General features: G+C 44.4%; 1 protein-coding gene across 1 annotated transcript in view; it reads left to right on the top strand.

Moving 5' to 3' along the window:
- The first annotated feature begins 7,023 nt into the window (after window positions 1-7,023).
- WHRN (whirlin) overlaps window positions 7,024-19,890 on the top strand; it is a 314,680-nt gene continuing 301,813 nt past the window's right edge. The window contains exon 1 of the mRNA XM_030206314.1: window positions 7,024-7,752. Coding sequence (XP_030062174.1) covers window positions 7,024-7,752 — 729 coding nt within the window. The remainder of the gene's footprint in view (window positions 7,753-19,890) is intronic.

Below are 19,890 nucleotides of genomic sequence, written 5' to 3'. Positions count from 1 at the left end.
GGAAGCTCGCTCCAAGCCTGTAAACTCGATTTTGTATCAATTAGCAGTTTTTGTATGTTAAGTTCATATAGCTTCGACATGTCTGCCGATATGCGGACTCCTAAGTATCTAATAAAATGCTTTTCCCAAGTTAGGGAGAATTTAGATTTCCAATCATGTTGGGCTCCTTGGACTATCTCCAAGGCGGACGATTTAGACAGATTTAGTTTAAAACCAGAAATTCGTCCGTATCTATCTGTTTCTTGCAGTAGTATGTCCATAGACCTTGGTGGGTCTGTCACCGTTAACAGCAAATCATCGGCAAAAGCCAATACTTTTACTTGGTGACCAGCGACCGATATACCTGTAATGTCCTTATGAGTCATAAGCGTGCGCAGAAATGGCTCTTAAGTGTATTCTATAAAGTGGTACATGTAAATTCTAAAATGCAGATCTAAAAAGGAGGCATGACCATGGGAGATGCATGGATGGGTCATGGGCATTCCTTGCATTTTCACACAGTGCTACAGAATATGCCCATTCCATATGTCACATAGGCGTCGGCATTTACACCAGGTTTTAGATGGCATAAATGGCCATAGTTATATATAGTTGCAGGCAATGGGCACTGGGCACATTCTATAAACTAGGCTTAAATTTAGATGTATTCTATAAACCACACCTAACTTTAGGCATAGTTTATAGAATACACCTAGGTGTATTTTTTCAGCATCATAAATAAAATGTAGCCCAAACTGTGTCATTTTACAGATTGTGAAACTGAAGGGGTTGTTTACATAATTCAATGTACCTGCCCTCTTTTGTATATTGGAAAAACAAAAGTGAAAACTCGCATTACCGAGCATTGTTCAGCTATTCAATGTCACAGGGAGGCAGCCCCTCTCACCACCACTGGGAAGAAAAAATTCGTAGGGTATAAGATCTTAAGTTCTGCATTTTGGAACAACTCCTCAGGAGAGGGGATCGTATGAATAAATGTAACCACGGGAACAGTTTTTCATTTTTACATGGGAAACTTTAGTCCCTTAGAGCTTAAATTCAGAGACTGAATGGAAAGCGTTCCTGCAGGGAGTATAGTTTTTTTGATTGTGTATATTCTTAGATGGAGGCCTTTTTATGTAAGAGTTGAGCACATGTGGATTACTTTGGCTCATAAGTGCTGATTGTTTGGTGCCAATATAAGGTATGTATGCACTAATGTGGGTTTTGGCACAGCTGTTTGATGAGATTTTGATGTGAATTTACATATGTGGGAGTTTTTAGGAACTGAGTACACATGCATGGGCATTTTTAAGAGTTGAGCGTGCATGCGTGGGTGTTCTTGAGAATTGAGCATACACGTGAGAGTGCCTTTAGGAAATGAGCGTGCATGCATGGGCATCTTTAAGAATTGAGCATGTGTGTGTGTTAGCATTTTTGTGGAAGCTGTGCCACATTGCTCCAGTGTGTGCGGAGAGAGTGATGCAGTTATGTGATATCATACGTTTTTATAGTTTATAATATATATATTTGGTATGGTGTTTGTTTTTGAGGTTATATGTTGCTTATATTTGTTTTTATGTTTGATTATAGTATCTGGTTACTGAAGAAGCCCATAGAGGGTGAAACTGGTTTGAGCAAAGAGTATAGAGGTGTGGTAGCCGTGTTAGTCCACTTGTAAAGGTAATCAATAGAAATAAAACATGGAAAAGAAAATGATGATACCTTTTTTATTGGACATAACTTAATACAGTTATGTCCAATAAAAAAGGTATCATCTTATTTTCTTTTCCATGTTTTATTTTGTTTTATTTCTATTGGTTACCAGCAAAGAGTATAAAATTGTTATGTCAGTTTGGAGTTGATTGAACTTTTTGCCCTGTTTGGGCTGGTGGTCTCTGTTCTCCATTTACCAGATTGCAATATACTTGGGATTTAAAATAAAGCCTAATACCTTTAAAGTGGATTCAGATGAGAAATCAGTGCCATTAATGGCCAAGCTTTTACATGGCAGTACATTCTCTATACGTCCCAACCAAAGAAGTTTTGCTCTTTCTTTATTCAGTTTTACAAAGTGAGATGTCACAAAGTTTACCACTATAATGTTTATGTTAACATATACCGCCTTTATAACAAAGCAATCAAAGCGATTTACAAAAATGTCAATTAAAAAAAAAGAACACAAAAGAACTATAATATTACTGATAGTCAAGAACAGGGATAGGGAAGAAAAGGAAAGAAAGGAAAAGAAAAAGATAAGCAGTAAGTCCGCTAGCCAACCATCGACTCAGTGTGTGGTGGCGGCCAAAAAAGCAAACAGGATGCTAGGAATTATTAGGAAAGGGATGTTGAATAAGACCAAAAATATTATAATACCTTTGTATCGCTCCATGCTGAGTCCGCACCTTGAGTATTGTGTTGAGTTCTGGTCGCCGTATCTCAAAAAAGATATAACGGAATTAGAAAAGGTTCAAAGAAAAGTGACTAAAATGATAAAGGGGATGGAACTCCTCTCCTAAAGAGGTTAGGGCTCTTCAGCTTGGAAAAGAGACGGCTGAGGGGAGATATAATTGAGGTCTACAAACTCCTGAGTGGTGTAGAACGAGTAGAAGTAAATCGATTTTTTACTTGTTCCAAAAGTACAAAGACTAGGGGACACTTGAGGAAGTTACATGGAAATACTTTTAAAACAATGCTCCCAGCCAGGGGCGTAGCCACGGGCGGGTCCGGGTGGGCCTGGGCCCACCCAAGTTCGGGTCAGGCCCGCTCAGCAGCAAAGTTCCTGAGTGATGGCGATTCCAGTCGCAGCGATTCCCACACGCTGCCTGCCAGTGCCGACTGCCGCTCAATCTCCTCGTGCTACTAAGCGCTAACCCGGAAGTCTCTCCTCTGCAGGAGAGACTTCCGGATTAGCGCTTAGTAGCAAGAGGAGATTGTTGAGAGGCAGCCAGCAGGCAGAGTGTGGGAATCGCTGCGACTGGAATCACCGTCAGGAACTTTGCTGCTGGGCGGGCCTGCAAGGAGGGTGAGATGCTGCAGCTGCACGGGGGGGGGGGGAGGAAGATGTCACATGGGGGAGGAAAGACGGGGGGCACAGCAGCTGCACAGGGGGAAGGGAAGATGGAAAGAAAGATGCTGCACAGGGGGGGAGGGAAGATGGAAAGATGAGGCTTGGTTGGTGGGTGAGGGAAATGCAGCAAAGGGGTGGAGGGGTGAGGAAGGGAGAAGTCTTGGCTGTGTATGAGGTGGGGAGGGACACATGCTGCATACAGAGGGGATAGGTGGGGAGGGGGAGAAATGGTAGGCATAGGAGTGGAGAGGAGGGAGAAATGGTGGGTATACTGGAGGGAGGGAGGGCGGAGCAGAGAAAATTTTGTGCCCACCCACTTTGGGCTCAGGCCCACCCAAAACTGGCTGTCTGGCTACGCCACTGCTCCCAGCACTGTAAAATAATGGCAGCTTTTGGCCGGGGTTATTTTACTGTCATTTTAAGACCTTAACATGGCTTGCTGTGTGCATCTGATGCACACTGAAAGTTGCATTCTGATTTTTACATAGTAATGAACTGCTTTACATGTATGTTTTGTATCTCATTACTATGCAACCTGTAGTGACCTAAATATCACTGCAGTAGGGCAAGACATTATTAGAGCCCCTTAAGTCATGTTAAGGGGCAAATAACACAACTTAAGGCCCCAATGCAGCTTGATTGCTTCCTTCCTCAGCACTTTGCCTAAAATACCTATATCACATTTGCAACAATATGTATGGTCTACCAAATCAAAGACTGAATGTAAAGTCTTTGATTTGGCTGTATAACTGAAAGTTTTGAATGTAGTTGCAAAAACCACAGGCAGTATATCAAGTTCCTTTTCACCTTCCCCTTAATCTGACCCTGCTCCCAGCATCAGATATTAACTGGCAGTACACATAGCAGCCAATAAGAAAATCGTCTGGTTGAGTCAATAATTTTTACAGTACAATCCCCAACCCATAATGTGCCAGAACCTTATCTACCCTATTGACCCTAACATCTATTTGTATTTGTTCCTTCCTGTTCACATTAATTGCTTTGATTTGCTTACTTTATTTATTTTTGGTCTATTAGATTGTAAGCTCTTTGAGCAGGGACTGTCTTTTTTCTATGTTTGTGCAGCGCTGCGTATGCCTTGTAGCGCTATAGAAATGCTAAATAGTAGTAGTAGTAGTAGTATTACTTAAGCCAAATTGAGCCTGCAAATAGGTGGGAAAATGTGGGATACAAATGTAACAAATAAATAAATAACAACAAAGTTGAAATATAGATCAGAATGAATAGAAGTGCATCCAATAAGGGATAGGAAATTATTTATGATTCCTATATGTATGTGTGTTTTTGTTCTAGGTATGTGTAGTATACATGTGTTTGGGTATCTCTATGTGTACCGTACACATATTATGTATGTAAGGGATAGCTGTGGTGGACTGTGGTAGTTGCAGGAGGTTGTTTTTGGGGCATGCAGGCAATTGGGAGGGTTCTGGAGCACTTGCAGGGGGAAATTCCAGGGGTACAGTTTGGAGGGAGGTCAGATGGTTGCATGAGGGTAGTTTTGGGAGGTAGGAGCAGTTTGTGGGTAGTGGAGCACTTGTGGGGGTAGTTTTGTGAATAGGACCGTTTGTAGAGTGGTGGGACATTTGCAGATGGTAGATTTTGGAGGATGAGGCAATTTAGGGGGTTGGGAGACTAGAGATCAAGACGAGGGAATTTGAAAGGAGGAATGATCTAACTGCTATGTTTCACTGTATGTAAGTGTCTGTGCTACAGAATCTGGAACTCTTTCTCCCACAGAATTTCATTGGGCCATTTGGGAGGTGGTGCTTATTTTTCTGAAATTCCTGGTCTGATTTTACCCAGTTTCAGCCTGATGTATCTTTTTCCCACATGCCAAGTTTCATTCCATGCTGTTAAATATTTGTTATTTTGCCCCCAGATAGATATTTACCAAAAATCCTTTTCACGCCCTTGTACATATTTTCTAGGAGATACCCTGGATTCTATTCCCTACTCAAAATCTTCATTTTACGATAACCAATCAGATCCAATGTACCAGTGTTAAATGAAAATAATGCCTCTACCTCCATAATTCATCAGCAGAAGGCAGCACTGATGCACTACATGTGTTGTTCTTTGAAAACTCTTCCTTCACCTCAATTGGTGAGAAGTATCTGTGTGAAGAGGCTGTTTTGCTATTGCTTGTGAAATGGAAGCATGCAGTGAGCACTCGGTGTGATTAAAGCAACATGCCATGACAGAATTTCTGACTGTTGAAGTAATCCCTTCAATTGAAATACAGGTTGTTTATGGTGATAACTGTGTTGATGTGAGTAATGTGCATCACTGGTCCAAAAAAACATAAACATTGTGGACCGGAAAAGGACAGTCTCACATGAGAAAGGTTCATGAATTCATAAAGGATAATCAGACTCAAATCCTTACATTGCAACCATGAAAAGGTTGAAGAAATGATTGGGAAGTGTTTGGAAGCACAAGAAAGAAATTTCGTAGCAAAATAACAACACTAAGCATCACACAGCAGGAAACACCATAGCTGTAATTGCCAAGATGGGTATTACAGTCTTACCACATCCACCATACAGCCCAGACTTAGTACTACCAGATTTCCATCTTTCTCCAAATCTGAACTAGGAATAATTTTGGGGAAATCTGTTTGACTTGAATGAATAAATGGGAAAAGTACTTTTAAAACGTCTATTGATTGCAAATGTATGAACTTTATGATTGGTGAAAACATAATATTTTTAAATCAACCCATACAGAAAGATATGGATACATGGAATTTTTGGTATGCATAATAATTTAACAATTTTCTGGCATTCAGTTCTTAACAAAAATAACGTGTAGAATCTGAGAGACCATATTTTTACTGCGTACAAGGCTGAGGCACACACACCTTTTTTTGTTTAAAATGTTTTTTTTTAAGTTTTTGCTATTTTAAAATTTAAAAAGTCTATATTAAACATGCTGTTCTCATTCATATTAAATGAACAACGCGGAAAATCTAGTATTAAAAGGGACCTCCTTTACCCCGAGTCTTCCCTTCTCGCCGGACCCCCAATGCACGTTTTTAGGGTTGCTATAGAAACGCTTGTAGATCCATGCTTGACCCCTTCAACCGTAGAAAAGCCTCTGGGGGGCGGATACAAGAGGGATGACAAACACTGGACCTTTTCAAAGGCTCTGCTAAAGTTAGACCTGCAAATCCTGAGAAGGGGAGAGAGCAAGCACAAGACGAACGAGGTTGCGGCTCTTTGAAGACCCCATAGATCAAACGCGAACAACTAAAGGAGCGTCACCCTCCCTCCCTACCCCGAGAGGGGCACCCCAGAGACAACACTACGCAGATCTCTTCGAAAGCGTAGGTAAAGTTAAGCTCTAATTAAATGAGATAGAGAGCAAAGGTACTTCGTTACATTCTGCAGTGCAGCATAGGAGAAGCGAGTCCAGGACCAGACAGGAGCTACATGTACCAAAAAATATATGTATATATCAGGCAGAGAGCTGATAAAATTAAATGCCAACCCAAAAGACTTTTGCCTGTGCAGCCCTCTTACTGGTAAGCAATGAGATATATAGGAAAAATCGGTAATATTAGAAAAATACATTTCTAGACAGGTTGGTATTTTATATCCCAAATTATATAGAAGACAAGATCACTTAAAATGCAGCAGCCCAAAGACTGATCAATACGTCAGTAGCCGATCTCTCCTCTCCCAGTGCCTGCTGTAGGAAGCGGCAGTTTCAGACTCAGTAATCCAAGGCTGAGGTAGGAAACCAACTACACCGACGCTGTTCGTCCCCTGATTGCAAAATCTTCCCCCATTGAAAGAAGAATCTCTCCCGGAGGTAGTGGGATTTGCTGTATTTGATCAAGTCGTGGAAAGAGCCCATTTTGGTGCTGAAGTGCCTGAAAAGATACAGTCTGACTCCCATGGCAGGATTCCCACTCTCTCGGACTGCTTTGGGTGGATTTGCAGCTGTTGATCATGAGCATCGACCTGAAGCGTATGTCCCTGAATTCATCCCCGCCGAGCACTTTGCTGAGTTCAGAGTCAGCTGGGCGGCTGCTGCTCTCGGCTAACGTCCGGAAGCTTCATAATGCCCTAAACCTGCTGCTCAGCGAACTGGAGAGGGAACAGTTTATCCACTGCCTGAATGTCTATCACTTTCGTAGGAACGTATATGACCTGGTACAAACCCTCAAAGTGATTCTCAACAGCCCGGACAAAAGGCAGCTGCTGCCCATGCTACGCCAGGTTATTCCCCGCTCTGACCAGCTGCTTTTTGAGCAGTACACCTCCGAGGGACTTTACTTGAAAGCCGACTATGTGGTGCCCAGCAATGAGAATCAAGAACCGGAGAACAGTAGTCAACCTTGGCTAGGCGATAGCGGTGCGTTCTGGTCTCAGCCCGTAGCTCCGCCAGGCTCACATATAGATTTCAGCACCATCGCAGAGGGGACAGCGCCCATGTCTAGTGCAAGGGCCCTGGAGGGACTGGGTGGAGAGATCAGGCAGGTGGTCTTCAAGAGAAACAAGATGAACGAAGGACTGGGTTTTAGCATCCGTGGGGGGTCTGAACATGGAGTCGGGATCTATGTATCCCTGGTGGAACCGGGATCTCTGGCAGACAAGGAAGGGCTAAGAATAGGAGACCAAATTGTAAGAGTCAACAACAAGCCCTTGGACAGCGTGACCCATGGAGAGGCGGTTAAGGTAAGCAGGAATAATCTCTCAAAGATTCATGTTAAGAGTTCTAGATTAGCCTAACTTTTTTTTTTTCTTGTACTGATCATTCAGAATTATTTTTTGTAAGTTAATTTCTGTTTGCAAATTAACCAGGAGTTCATAGAAATCATGTTCTTACACTGGTATTCACACGGAGAATCTAAAAATCAGAATATGTGTCCCCATTAGCTGCAGCTCTAGGGGCTTCAATGTTAGCACTTAAACTCCAGGGGGTACCTAGCTTCTGAGTCCCCCACCCTAAACTTATAACAGGAGCTCTTATACAATGAAACCCGTACATATTATACACGTTTAGTACTGTACATTGTCTCCTTAACACATTAAATCATTTATTATTAGTAGTATTAAAACACATAAAGCAAAATACATTTCAAGTGAAACCTGTAATAATAGAAAATTAGTGTGTGTGTGGGTGACTAGTACTGCCTCTTTCTGCTGTTCCCTTGGAAATAGGAAAAAAAATCTTTTTCTTAAAGAAAAATACTCAACATTCTTGTGTTTACATTAATTAGTATTCTAAGCCTTGGTCGTTGTTAAACTCCATAGCTACAGCTCTCTGGTGCGATCCACTGCCTCAACATTCTCATTAGAGAGCTTGTGGGGTCCCAGGGACAGAAATCTGCTCTTTCCATTCTCAGCCGGCCATATGGGTGCACTGTGCTCTTTAGCAAATCACTTTAAGTCCAGACGTTTCCGTTTATCCGGTGTTAATTGAGCAGTGATAATTACATGAGCCTGCAAATAGGTGGGAAAATGTGGGATACAAATGCAATAAAATAAAATAAATAAAATACCATAACTGATTTTTCCACCAGACTAGGAGAAAACTCGAAGTAAATCTAGCCTTTAGATTATAGGTCTTCAGTTAAAAGATGATAAACTGATTTATTTTAACTTGATCAGTCCTTTTCCTTTGATTCATTAGGTTTCATACATTATTGATAATTATATTAACTATATCTCACAAACAACTTTGCTTTGCCCTTAGACTTATTGGTACAACTCACTGTCCTCCTGTGATTTCTTGTTTTGAGCTTCCCAACTGAGCCCTACAAGTCTGCATGAGAAGAATTTTCCCCTGTATATGGGGTTGACTTTGTTCTCTCTTTTGAGACCTGCCGTTGCAATATTGGAGAATTTATCATTTCTTAAATTCTGGGTGGGTGTTCTCAGGAACACCAGAACAGTTCGATATTAGATTAAGAAATTTTAAACCCAATATAGGAAGAATACATCTTTTCATTAGGCAGCATAATTGATATAAGGTTAGCTATCTGTCCCTTTATAATTAAACTTGTTTATACTAGATTATTGCAGGTGCAGGTCTGTGTCTCTTTGAATCGTTTCATAGTCAAAATATTCATGCCTTTACATGGACGATATAAATTGTATGAATCCACCTATCGATTAACACAAAGAGGTGTAATATACTTGACAAATACTATCAAACAATATATAAACATAGTCATCAGTTCAATATAACATAGGTGCAATAAATAAATTTGAATAACATTTTAAAGAAGGAAATTATTGTGTCAAGACTAGACTGTAGTGACTCTTTCTGTATCTAATATATATTCAACATAGTAGTCCATCACTGTCTTTAAGTTCTTCTAACCCTTGTTTAAGTCTCTTTTTCCAAGGGCTTTAATTCCAAATATTTACTTTACGAAGCAGCAACTTGGTTTTATTGTGCATACTTAATACCACCTCTCTGATTTTGTTAATAGTGTATCTGTATATTATACTTCCCCTACCTCCTCTGTATACTTCCTATGTCACATCAAATAGTGGCATATATTTTAAAAATAAGAATCTAGAATGAGGGACTACAGATCTGGCCTATCCATGAGGAAGACTAGGCAGCCACCTAGAGTGGAAGCTGGGGGGGGGGGCAGAAAAGAGCAGTTTTGTGACATTACAGAAACACAAAAAGCATCAGTACTTAATTTGATACTTTTATGCATTTTTTAGGATTATTTTGGGAGTGGTAGTATTGAGGTGATGATAATTGTTGAGTTTAATTATCAAACTCTCAATGGAGGAGGAGCCTGTGGACCTAAAAGTTCAATGAGGGGACAGATGACTTAAGGTTCACTGGCCCTAACAGATTAGCAATAGTACCAAAGAACAAGACATTAAAGTAAAATAAATTCTGTGTGTGTGTGTGTATGTGCATTTCCTTTAAAGACTGCAGTTTTAAGGTGATATGAGGTTTCATTGTAACTAACATTGTACAACAAATGAAAGAAACCTAAGTACAGCTGAGAACTATAGCTAAAGTTTGCCCTTAGCTAACTTAATTTCAAAGGGAAAGGCTAGGAATGCAACCCATCACTTATTTTCAGACTCCAGCTCAGCAGGAATATTCTGTTCTATCTCTTCTCTTCCAGGAAGCCTGCAGGGAAGAGGAGAGGAGGAAATGGATGGGGGGGGGGGGGGGGGCAGAGCAGAGAACACTGACTCTACTTCCTTTTCCAGCCCCTCCTCCTTTTGCTTCTGCCCCTGGCCTGCCCAGCCAGCCTCTCCCCCAACTCCACAGTTCCACTTCTTTTTGTCAACAAATTAAGCCCTGAGCCTTAGAATTAGATTCATAACCTAAATATATATTTTCCTTGCTTAAAAATGCTTCTATCTTCATACTACATGTAAGTAGAATTTTATTTCCTATGTATAAATACATTTTGTCATATTTCATAATGTATAAACATATTTGTGTTTTAAAAGTAATGAGTTAAACATAGTAGGCGGTGGCACATAAGGAACAAGTTGATCATTCTGTCTGCCCAGTTGCCTTCATCTCTCGTTCTGTATTATGTTATTTGGGTGAGCACAAAACATCCTGTACTTAAAACTAACATCACCTCACCATACCCTTTCTCCATTATATTTTACATAATCTCTCAACCCTAATCCTACACCAGCCCTGGACCTCGGAGTCTCCATTAGTTGATTATTTCAGACTTTGTTCTCTTCCTTTTTTTGTTTTTAAAGTCCTGTACTTAATCCAGCACCCTGGTTCCCTCCCAAGTCTTACCACCAAAAAGTCATCAAACTAGTAAGCCTGTTGTCTTCAACATTCAGTGTTTGAAGCCTGATGCAGCCGTTCCATCACTCTCCATGCACTGGTTGTACTCATCCTCTTTGGACCCACATGACTAAGCAAGCACTCAAGCCCTTCCCTCTATTCCTTCAACAATGAATATGTATGAGATTGATTTACATACATAGCCTTCGTTTGGTGCAAATCTCTTTCATGCATATTCATTGTGGATATCCTGAAAACCTGACTGGCAAGGGGATACTCCAGGACCGACTTGTGAAACACTGCTTTACAATATATTGTGATTTCTCTATACTGTCTAACAGATCTGCATTTTTATATGTATTTTTTGTTTATTGTAAGAAAGCAATCCCTTCCCCTATAAATTACTGTGAATTCTTCAATATGTCCTCACTATACATCTGGAATATGTTTCATTGACTTAATATAGCTGTGTTTCATTATACTTAATGAATCCCATAGTGATTTTCGAACCAGAAAAATGTCTTTTTATTTCAAAAATTGCCATTTGCTAGATGTTTTTGTGCTCAGTGCATCTATCTCATTGGATCGTTTAAAAAAAAAAAACACATCCAAAGGAAAAACACACAAAATTAAGCCATTCGGAAGTATGGAGGGCCAGCATTATTAGACTGACCACACAGACATCACAGACATTCCAGCAGAGCAGTGGGGCACTCCAGTGGACTTCACCTAAAAGGTCCCAGGTACACATCTCATCATTATCCCCTTTTATTGTATGGCAGCCTTCCAAAACCCATCAAAAACCTACTGTACTCAATTGTACACCACTACAATAGTCCTTTATAGCTGTAGGTGTCACCTATATGTGGGTACAATAGGTTTTTGGTGGGTTTTGGATAGCTTACACTTTCTACCACTACCACAAGTGTAACAGTTAGAGTAGGATAAGGGCTTGGGTCCCCTCCTCTATACTGCACTGACCACTAGGCAACTCCAGGGACCTGCTTGCTACTCTATAGGACTGGCCATAACATCTTGCTGTCATAGAGGCTGGCTTGTACTGTTTCTTTCACATCTTTGGGGGTGAGTGTGAGGGGGTCAGTAATCACTGTGGGAGCAAGGAAGGGTCCTGCTTTAATCCCTAGAGTGGCCATTTAGGGCATATTTTTGTGACTTAGTCGTGATTGAAACTGGTCTAGACCAAAACATCTAACTTTTAGCCCCGGATGTTTCTCCTTTGTTCCATTATGGCAGAAAAACATTCAAGTTTTGGGAATGTCCAAATCCTGCCACCAACAAGAGCCGGTAGTGGGAGGCGGGGATAGTGCTGGGCAGACTTATACGGTCTGTGCCAGAGCTGGTGGTGGGAGGCGGGACTGGTGGTGGGGGGCGGGGATAATGCTGGGCAGACTTAGACGGTCTGCCCTGAAAAAGACAGGTACAAATCAAGGTAAGGTATACAGAAAATGTGGCACATATAAGTTATCTTTTTGGGCAGACTACTGGATGAACCGTGCAGGTCTTTTTCTGCTCTCATCTACTATGTTACTATGTTATAGCAGACAAACCTGCTTATTTTTGAAGGAGAAGGACGGCCATCTTCTGACACAAATTGGGAGATGGCCAGCCTTCTCCTAATCAGTATAATCGAAAGCCGATTTTAGCCGGCTTCAACTGCTTTCCGTTGCAGGGCCGGTCAAAGTTCAAGGGGGCATGTCGGCAGTGTAGCGAAGGCGGGACGGGGGCATGGTTAAGAGATGGCTGGCCTTGGACGATAATGGAAAAAAGAAGGCCGGCCCTGATGAGCATTTGGCCGACTTTACTTGGTCCCTTTTTGTTCACGACCAAGCCTCGAAAAGGTGCCCGAACTTTCCAGATGACCACCGGAGGGAATCGGGGATGACCTCCCCTTACTCCCCCAGTGGTCACCAACCCCTTCCCACCCAAAAAAAAAATTAAAACACATTTTTTGAAAGCCTCTATGCCAGCCTCAAATGTCATACCCAGCTCCATCACAGCACGCAGGTCCCTGGAGCAATTTTTAGTAGGTACTGCAGTGCATGTCAGGCAGGCAGACCCATGCCCACCCCCCTACCTGTTACACTTGTGGTGGTAAATGGGAGCCCTCCAAACCCACCTGAAACCCACTGTACCCACATATAGGTGCCCCCTGTTACCCTTTAAGAGCTATGGTAGTGTTGTACAGTTGTGGGTAGTGGGTTTTGGTGGGTTTTTGGGGGGCTCAGCACCCAAGGTAAGGGAGCTATGCACCTGGGATCAATTTGTGAAGTCCACTGCAGTGCCCCCTAGGGTGCCTGGTTGGTGTCCTGGCATGTGAGGGGGACCAGTGCACTACAAATGCTGGCTCCTTCCATGACCAAATGGCTTGGATTTGGCCGGGTTTGAGATGGCCACCATTAGTTTCTATTATCAGCGAAAACCAATGGTGGCCATCTTTAACGCCGGCGATCTCTAAGGGTGCCCCAAATATTGAGATTTGGCCGGCCCCGACCGTATTATCGAAACGAAAGATGGCCAGCCATCTTGTTTCGATAATACAGTCGGGTACGCCACTTGATGGGGCCGTCATTAGAGATTGCCGCCCTTATAGATGGCTGGCCCCGTTCGATTATGCCCCTCACAGTTATTTACCCCAGGATTCCATATATCGCACCTCGATTTCTGCGTGGAAATCAAAGTGTATTCCATAACAAAGTGCATGACTTAATTAGTTAACAAGCTAATCAGCACTGATAATTGGATGTTAACAAGGAATTTTCAGCACTAATTGGCATGAATTAGAATTTATGTGCACGATTTGCTAAGCGTATTCTGTAACATGATGCATGTAAATTCTAAGCTGCATAGTTGAAAAGTGGACGTGGTTATGGAAGTAGAATGGGCAGGTCATGGATGTTTCTAAAAGTTATGCACATTGTTATAGAATACGCCCACTCTGCACCTAATTTAGGCATCGGGATTTACACCAGGTTTTAGTTGGTGTAATTGACCGCAACTAAATATAGTCGAGCGGAGCAGCACTTGGCATATTCTATTATGTACACTTTATAGAATACGCTTTGATTTCCATGCAGAAATCGAGGCATGACGTATAGAATCTAGCCCTTAATTCCCTTTTACTTTATTAATCCTATCATATACCTAGTGTACCTGAATGTAACTCACCTTGAGCTACTACTGAAAAAGGTGTGAGCGAAATCCAAATAAATATAAATATTATAAGAAGTGAATACTTGGGGCTGGATTCTGGATGATGATCAAAACATTGAATGCAATTAACCTTTGAATTGATGCTCCATAAAGATAGCTGGTAGTTTTGCTATTTAATTGGAAGTTATAGAGCATGGGTCATCGGATTTTATGCCTGAGCTTAATCTGATTGGCAAGTGGCAGAGTGTTGAAATAAATGTACAGTAATCAGAATGTGGGAAATTAGATATTATGGTTTTTCTGCAACACATTTCTTCTATAAGGCACCAGATATGAGTTTGATGGGTTTGTTTATTTATTTATTTATTTATTTATTTATTTTTATTTATTCATGCTTAAAATAGGCAGTGTCCAGGGTAGGAGAGAGCCAAGATTACCGGATAGAGGAGCCTAAGACTTTAGAGAAGAGGTGAGTTTTGAGGAGGGACTTAAATTTCAGGAGTGATGACTCCAAGGTGTGCAGGGAGGGAATTCCAAAGTTTGGGACCAAGGTAACTGAATGAGGTATGAGAAATGTTTAGACAGAGGGAATGTGGTGAGGGCAGAGTCAGGAGATTCAAGGATGAGGAACGCAGAGTCCTTGTTAGGGAATATGGGATGAAAAAGAGAAGCAGGGAGAGAGTGAGAGAGAGAGTGCAGGATGAGAGAGAGATAAAGAGATTCTGTTTGTACATTGCAGTAAGTCTTTTGGTGAAATGTATAAAGAACAGAAGATGAACTGCATTAAAAAGAATAGAGTATTTCCACTACGGAGACTCTAGTGACATCACTAACTATCGAAGCAAAGCCAATTACCAAATCTGTCAAGAAGAAATTGTAAATATGCAACTTTGTTACTAGAATTTGAATCTTTTTTTTCTTCTACTGTGCAAGTTCCAGACCCCTCCTACCATGCCCTCCATGTACCCAGACAATTACTAAAGTCAAAACAAAACCTGTCAGGCAGTATTCAGTAGCATCTGTTCTTCAAAGCACTTCTGGGTTTACAACAGATTTTTTGGCATGCAAATCTTTGAACATGCATCACCCACTTTGGTGCCTTCATTTATATATCAGTGCTTTTTAATTTATTTTTAATGTCAATATAAATATAAACAATAAACTTATGCAGAGAAGCCAAGTCAAAAATATAACAAAAGGCAATCAATACATCCATAAAAGGAAAAATGACAAAAGATTATTATATTATTATTATATTATTATTATAATCTCTGAAGACTTATCTCTTCAACAAGGCGTATCATAATGACTAATAATAGTAACTACAACACATCACAACTTTACCTTAAACTCAGAATGTTTTCTTTCTATACATGATTGATAACTTCTTTTATACCATCCATGTTTTGTATGTAATACCAATTGTATCTTTTTACTCTGGAATGGCGAATGCCATTAAGGAACATTGTAAGCCACATTGAGCCTGCAAATAGGTGGGGAAATGTGGGATACAAATGCAACAAATAAATAAATAAATATTTAATTTGCTCAAGTCCACCAGAAATAGGGATTCCAATACCACAATCTAGAAGGATTAAGGAGAAAGATAAAAAATACCCAAATTCAGGAAAAATTCAATGCTTTTTATTTTATTATAAGTGTCTCATTGAACCAACCTACTACTACTTAACATTTATAAAGCGCTACCAGGGTTACGCAGTGCTGTACAATTTAACACAGAGGACAGTCCCTGCTTGAAGGAGCTTACAATCTAAAGGACAAAAAAGTGCAGTCAATCAAATTGGGGCAGTCTAGATTTCCTGAATAGATGAATAATGGTTCCCTATCATCAAGCCGATCAATCCATAGACTGGTGGGTAGTGTCCATCTACCAGCAGGTGGAGATAAAGAGCAATCCTTTGCCTCCCTATATGTGGTCATGTGCTGCCGGAAACTCCTCAGTATGTTCTCTATCTCAGCAGGTGTGTGGTCACACAGCAGCAGCTCTGGCTAGGTCTCCAAGCCTAATTGTTTAGGTTTTGTTGAGTACCTGGGGTTGAGGGCTCTTCTTGAACAAGTGCAAACCTGGTGGTGCCAGGTCCCTCCTTTTCTCCCCCCTCCTGCTGGCTCCGTTTAAAAAATATATATATATATATATTTTAAATGTTCAAAAAGGACGTCCATTTGCAGCTGCTCACTGGAACAAGTTGTCGCTGCTCGGAGCAAGAAGCAGGTAATTTTTACCTTTTCCTAGCGGGCAGGGGGATCCCTGAACGGTCTCCATGTGGCTATGGCCTCAGATGGCAAGGGCGCGAAAAGACGGTCCCCGGAACGCGTTCACGCGCCTAGCGGGGAAGCATGGGATCAAAGGTAGAGTTGCCTTTTTTGGGCGCCCTTTCAGAACCGGGAGAGTTCTCCGGTTTTTCCTCTGGCGCGGCGGCCTTTCCCGCCTTAGGCGCCCATCCCCCGCTGGCCACCCTCCCGGGCGTGAGTGGCCACGCGGCTCAGTCGGCTTCTTCGCGGGCCACCCTCGAGATGGGAGACGTTAACAGCTTGGTCGCCCTTGAATCGGGTGACAGTAAGAAGTCGGCGAAATTAAAACGCCCTTCTTCCCGCACGGCTCCTTCTCGGAGTTTCATGCCGGACGCCATTTTGGATGCGCAACACGCTTCTCCCCCGCTACTGGAAGCGCAGATGGAGGGCGCCTCTAGGGCTGCGGCACAGGCTGCAGAAATGCACAGACTGGGGGGTTTCTCCCCTGAGTTCGTTTTGCTGCTGCATCAAGCTTTTCTTATGCAGAACACTGCCCCTGCCCACCTCTCTGATCGGGGTGATGAGACCTCTATACTTAAGCGCCCTCGGGTGGACCTTCTACCCTCGGGGGACTCGGTCTCCTCTGATGTGGATGACGGCAGCGTGTCTGAGTTCTCCCAGAGATCCTTAGCGGAATCAATGGAAGAGACTGATCCTCGCTCGGATGGAGCGGACGACCCCTCTGCAGTGCGTCTTTTTCGCTCAGAGGATTTGCCCAACCTGCTTGTGCAGGCCATGAGCATTTTGAAGATTGCCTGTCTGGAGGAAGGCCCTCTCTCAGCCTCTACTTGCTCCGCCATTATGCTGGGAACGAAGCGCCCGCCTAGAACCTTCCACGTTCATGAAGCCATGCAGACCTTAATTTCAGCGCAATGGGATGCCCCTGAGGCGAGCCTGAAAGTAGCCAGGGCTATGTCCTGTCTGTACCCCTTTCCTGAGGGGGAACGGGAAGCCTTTGTCTGGACCACGGTAGATTCATTAATCACTGCCGTGACTCAGAAAACGGCGCTGCCGGTGGAAGGTGGCACTGCCCTGAAGGACACCCAAGACAGGAGAATGGAGGCGGCCTTAAAGTCGTCCTTTGAGGCGGCCGCTCTGAGTTTGCAAGCCTCGGTTTGCGGCTCCTAAGTGGCTAGGGCGTGCCTGACTGTTTTGCAGCGGGCTTCCCCCTCGGACCCTTCCTGGAGGGCGGAATGGCCGACCCTGGAGTCGGGTTTGGCCTACTTGGCAGACTTGCTGTATGATGTTTTGAGAGCCTCGGCCGAGGGCATGGCTCAGACAGTCTCTGCGCGGCGGTGGCTCTGGCTTAAGCACTGGTCGGCTGACCATGCCTCTAAATCTCGCCTAGCCAAGTTGCCTTTTAAAGGCAAGCTGTTCTTTGGGGACGAGCTGGACAAGATTGTGACGGAGCTCGGCAAGTCCAAGGGCAAGAGGTTGCCGGAGGTCAGGACTCGGGCCGGCAGTGCCCGTCCTGGTTCCTCTAAGGGCCGATTCCAAGAAGCCCATCGGTATCGCCCGGGCAAGTCAGCCTCCTCTGCCTCTGCTTCCTTCAAACGAAACTTCTCCCCCAAGCAGCATTCCTTTCGTAGGGACCGCCGTCCCAGAGGTTCATCCTCCGGCCCTGCCCCCAGGGTCGTGTACCCAATGACGGGGACCTGGTCCATGGCCCAGTGCAGATAGGAGGAAGGTTGTCCTCGTTTCTGGGCGAGTGGACCAGGGTAACTTCAGATGCTTGGGTTCTGGAAGTCATCAAAGATGGCTACAAGCTAGAGTTCTGCCGACCCCTAAGAGATGGGTTTGTAAACTCTCCTTGCAAGTCTCAGGTCAAAGCAGCTGCCTTGCAGCAGACTTTGAGCAACCTGATCCGCCTGGGCACGGTGGTCCCGGTGCCAGTAGATCAGCTTGGCAAGGGGCGCTACTTTGTGGTGCCAAAGAAAGAAGGATCTGCTCGGCCTATTCTCGACCTCAAGGGAGTCAATCAGGCCTTGAAAGTGCGGCACTTCCGGATGGAGACCCTCCGCTCCGTAATAGCTGCGGTGAAAAAGGGAGAATTCCTGGCCTCCCTGGACATCAAGGAAGCTTACCTACATATTCCCATCTGGCCGCCTCATCAGCGCTTTCTGCGCTTTGCAGTGCTGGGCCGACACTTCCAGTTCAGAGCCCTCCCGTTCGGGTTGGCTACAGCTCCGCGGACCTTCTCCAAGGTAATGGTGGTCATCGCGGCCTTCCTCCGCAAGGAGGGAGTGCAAGTCCATCCCTATCTGGACGACTGGCTGATCCGAGCCCCTTCCCATGCGGAGTGCGGGAGAGCTACAGACAGGGTCATTGCTCTTCTGAGCTCCCTGGGATGGATCATCAACTTGGAGAAAAGCCAGCTGCGCCCGACTCAGTCCCTGGAGTATCTGGGAGTTCGATTCGACACCCAAGTGGGCAGAGTGTTCCTGCCGGACAACCGGAGCATCAAGCTTCAGACCCAGGTGGGCCAGTTCCTAGCCTCCTCTACTCTTCGGGCTTGGGACTATGTGCAGCTGTTGGGCTCCATGACGGCCACGATGGAGGTAGTGCCCTGGGCCAGGGCTCATATGAGACCACTACAGCACTCTCTTCAGCGGCGGTGGACTCCAGTCTCGGAGGATTATGCCGTACACCTTCCTTTGGATCCAGCGGTGCGAAAGGCGCTGAGCTGGTGACTGAGACCAGGCAAGCTGTCCTTACGACCCTGGAGTGGGTTGTCGTCACGACGGACGCCTGCTTGACGGGCTGGGGAGCCCACTGCCTGGGACGGACAGCGCAGGGGCTCTGGTCTCCTGCAGAGACAAAATGGCACATCAATCTCCTGGAACTCCGAGCCATTCGGTTGGCGCGTCTAGTGTTTCTCCCGGTACTGGTGCTGAGGCCTGTACGGGTCCTGTCGGACAATGCCACGGCTGTGGCCTATGTCAATCGCCAGGGAGGTACCAGGAGTGCCCCTCTAGCCAAGGAGGCCATGAAGCTATGCCTGTGGGCGGAAGCGAATCTGGAACAGCTGTCGGCGGCCCACATTGCGGGAGTCATGAATGTCAAGGCGGACTCTCTGTCACCATACCTTGGATCCCGGAGAGTGCCAACTGTCTGCTCGGGCGTTCTTGGACATCACAAAATGCTGGGGCCGGCCAAGCCTGGATCTGATGGCGTCCTCGGCCAATTGCCAAGTGCCGCGTTTTTTCAGCAGAGGACGGGACCCTCGATCTCTGGGAGTCGATGCTCTTCTCCAGCAGTGGCCGGCACAAGAGCTTCTCTACGTGTTCCCGCCCTGGCCCATGATGAGCAGGGTGCTAGGCCAGGTGGCAAAGCATCCAGGCCGGGTGATCCTGGTGGATTTGGATTGGCCCAGACGTCCCTGGTATGCGGACTTAGTCAGACTCGCGGTGGACGGTCCTCTGCGGCTGGCAGCGGAACGGGGTCTCTTACATCAGGGTCCCGTGGTGATGGAGGATCCCTCCCCCTTTGGTCTTATGGCCTGGCTCTTGAGCGGAAGCGGCTGAGGAAGAAGGGCTTCTCAGACAAGGTCATCGCCACTATGCTGAGAGCAAGGAAGTGCTCTACTTCCACCA

The sequence above is a fragment of the Microcaecilia unicolor genome, chromosome 6 (genome assembly GCF_901765095.1).
Source record: "Microcaecilia unicolor chromosome 6, aMicUni1.1, whole genome shotgun sequence".
Lineage (NCBI taxonomy): Eukaryota > Metazoa > Chordata > Amphibia > Gymnophiona > Siphonopidae > Microcaecilia > Microcaecilia unicolor.
Note: the sequence above shows the minus strand (reverse complement) of the source record. Positions and strands in the feature narration are given on the sequence as shown.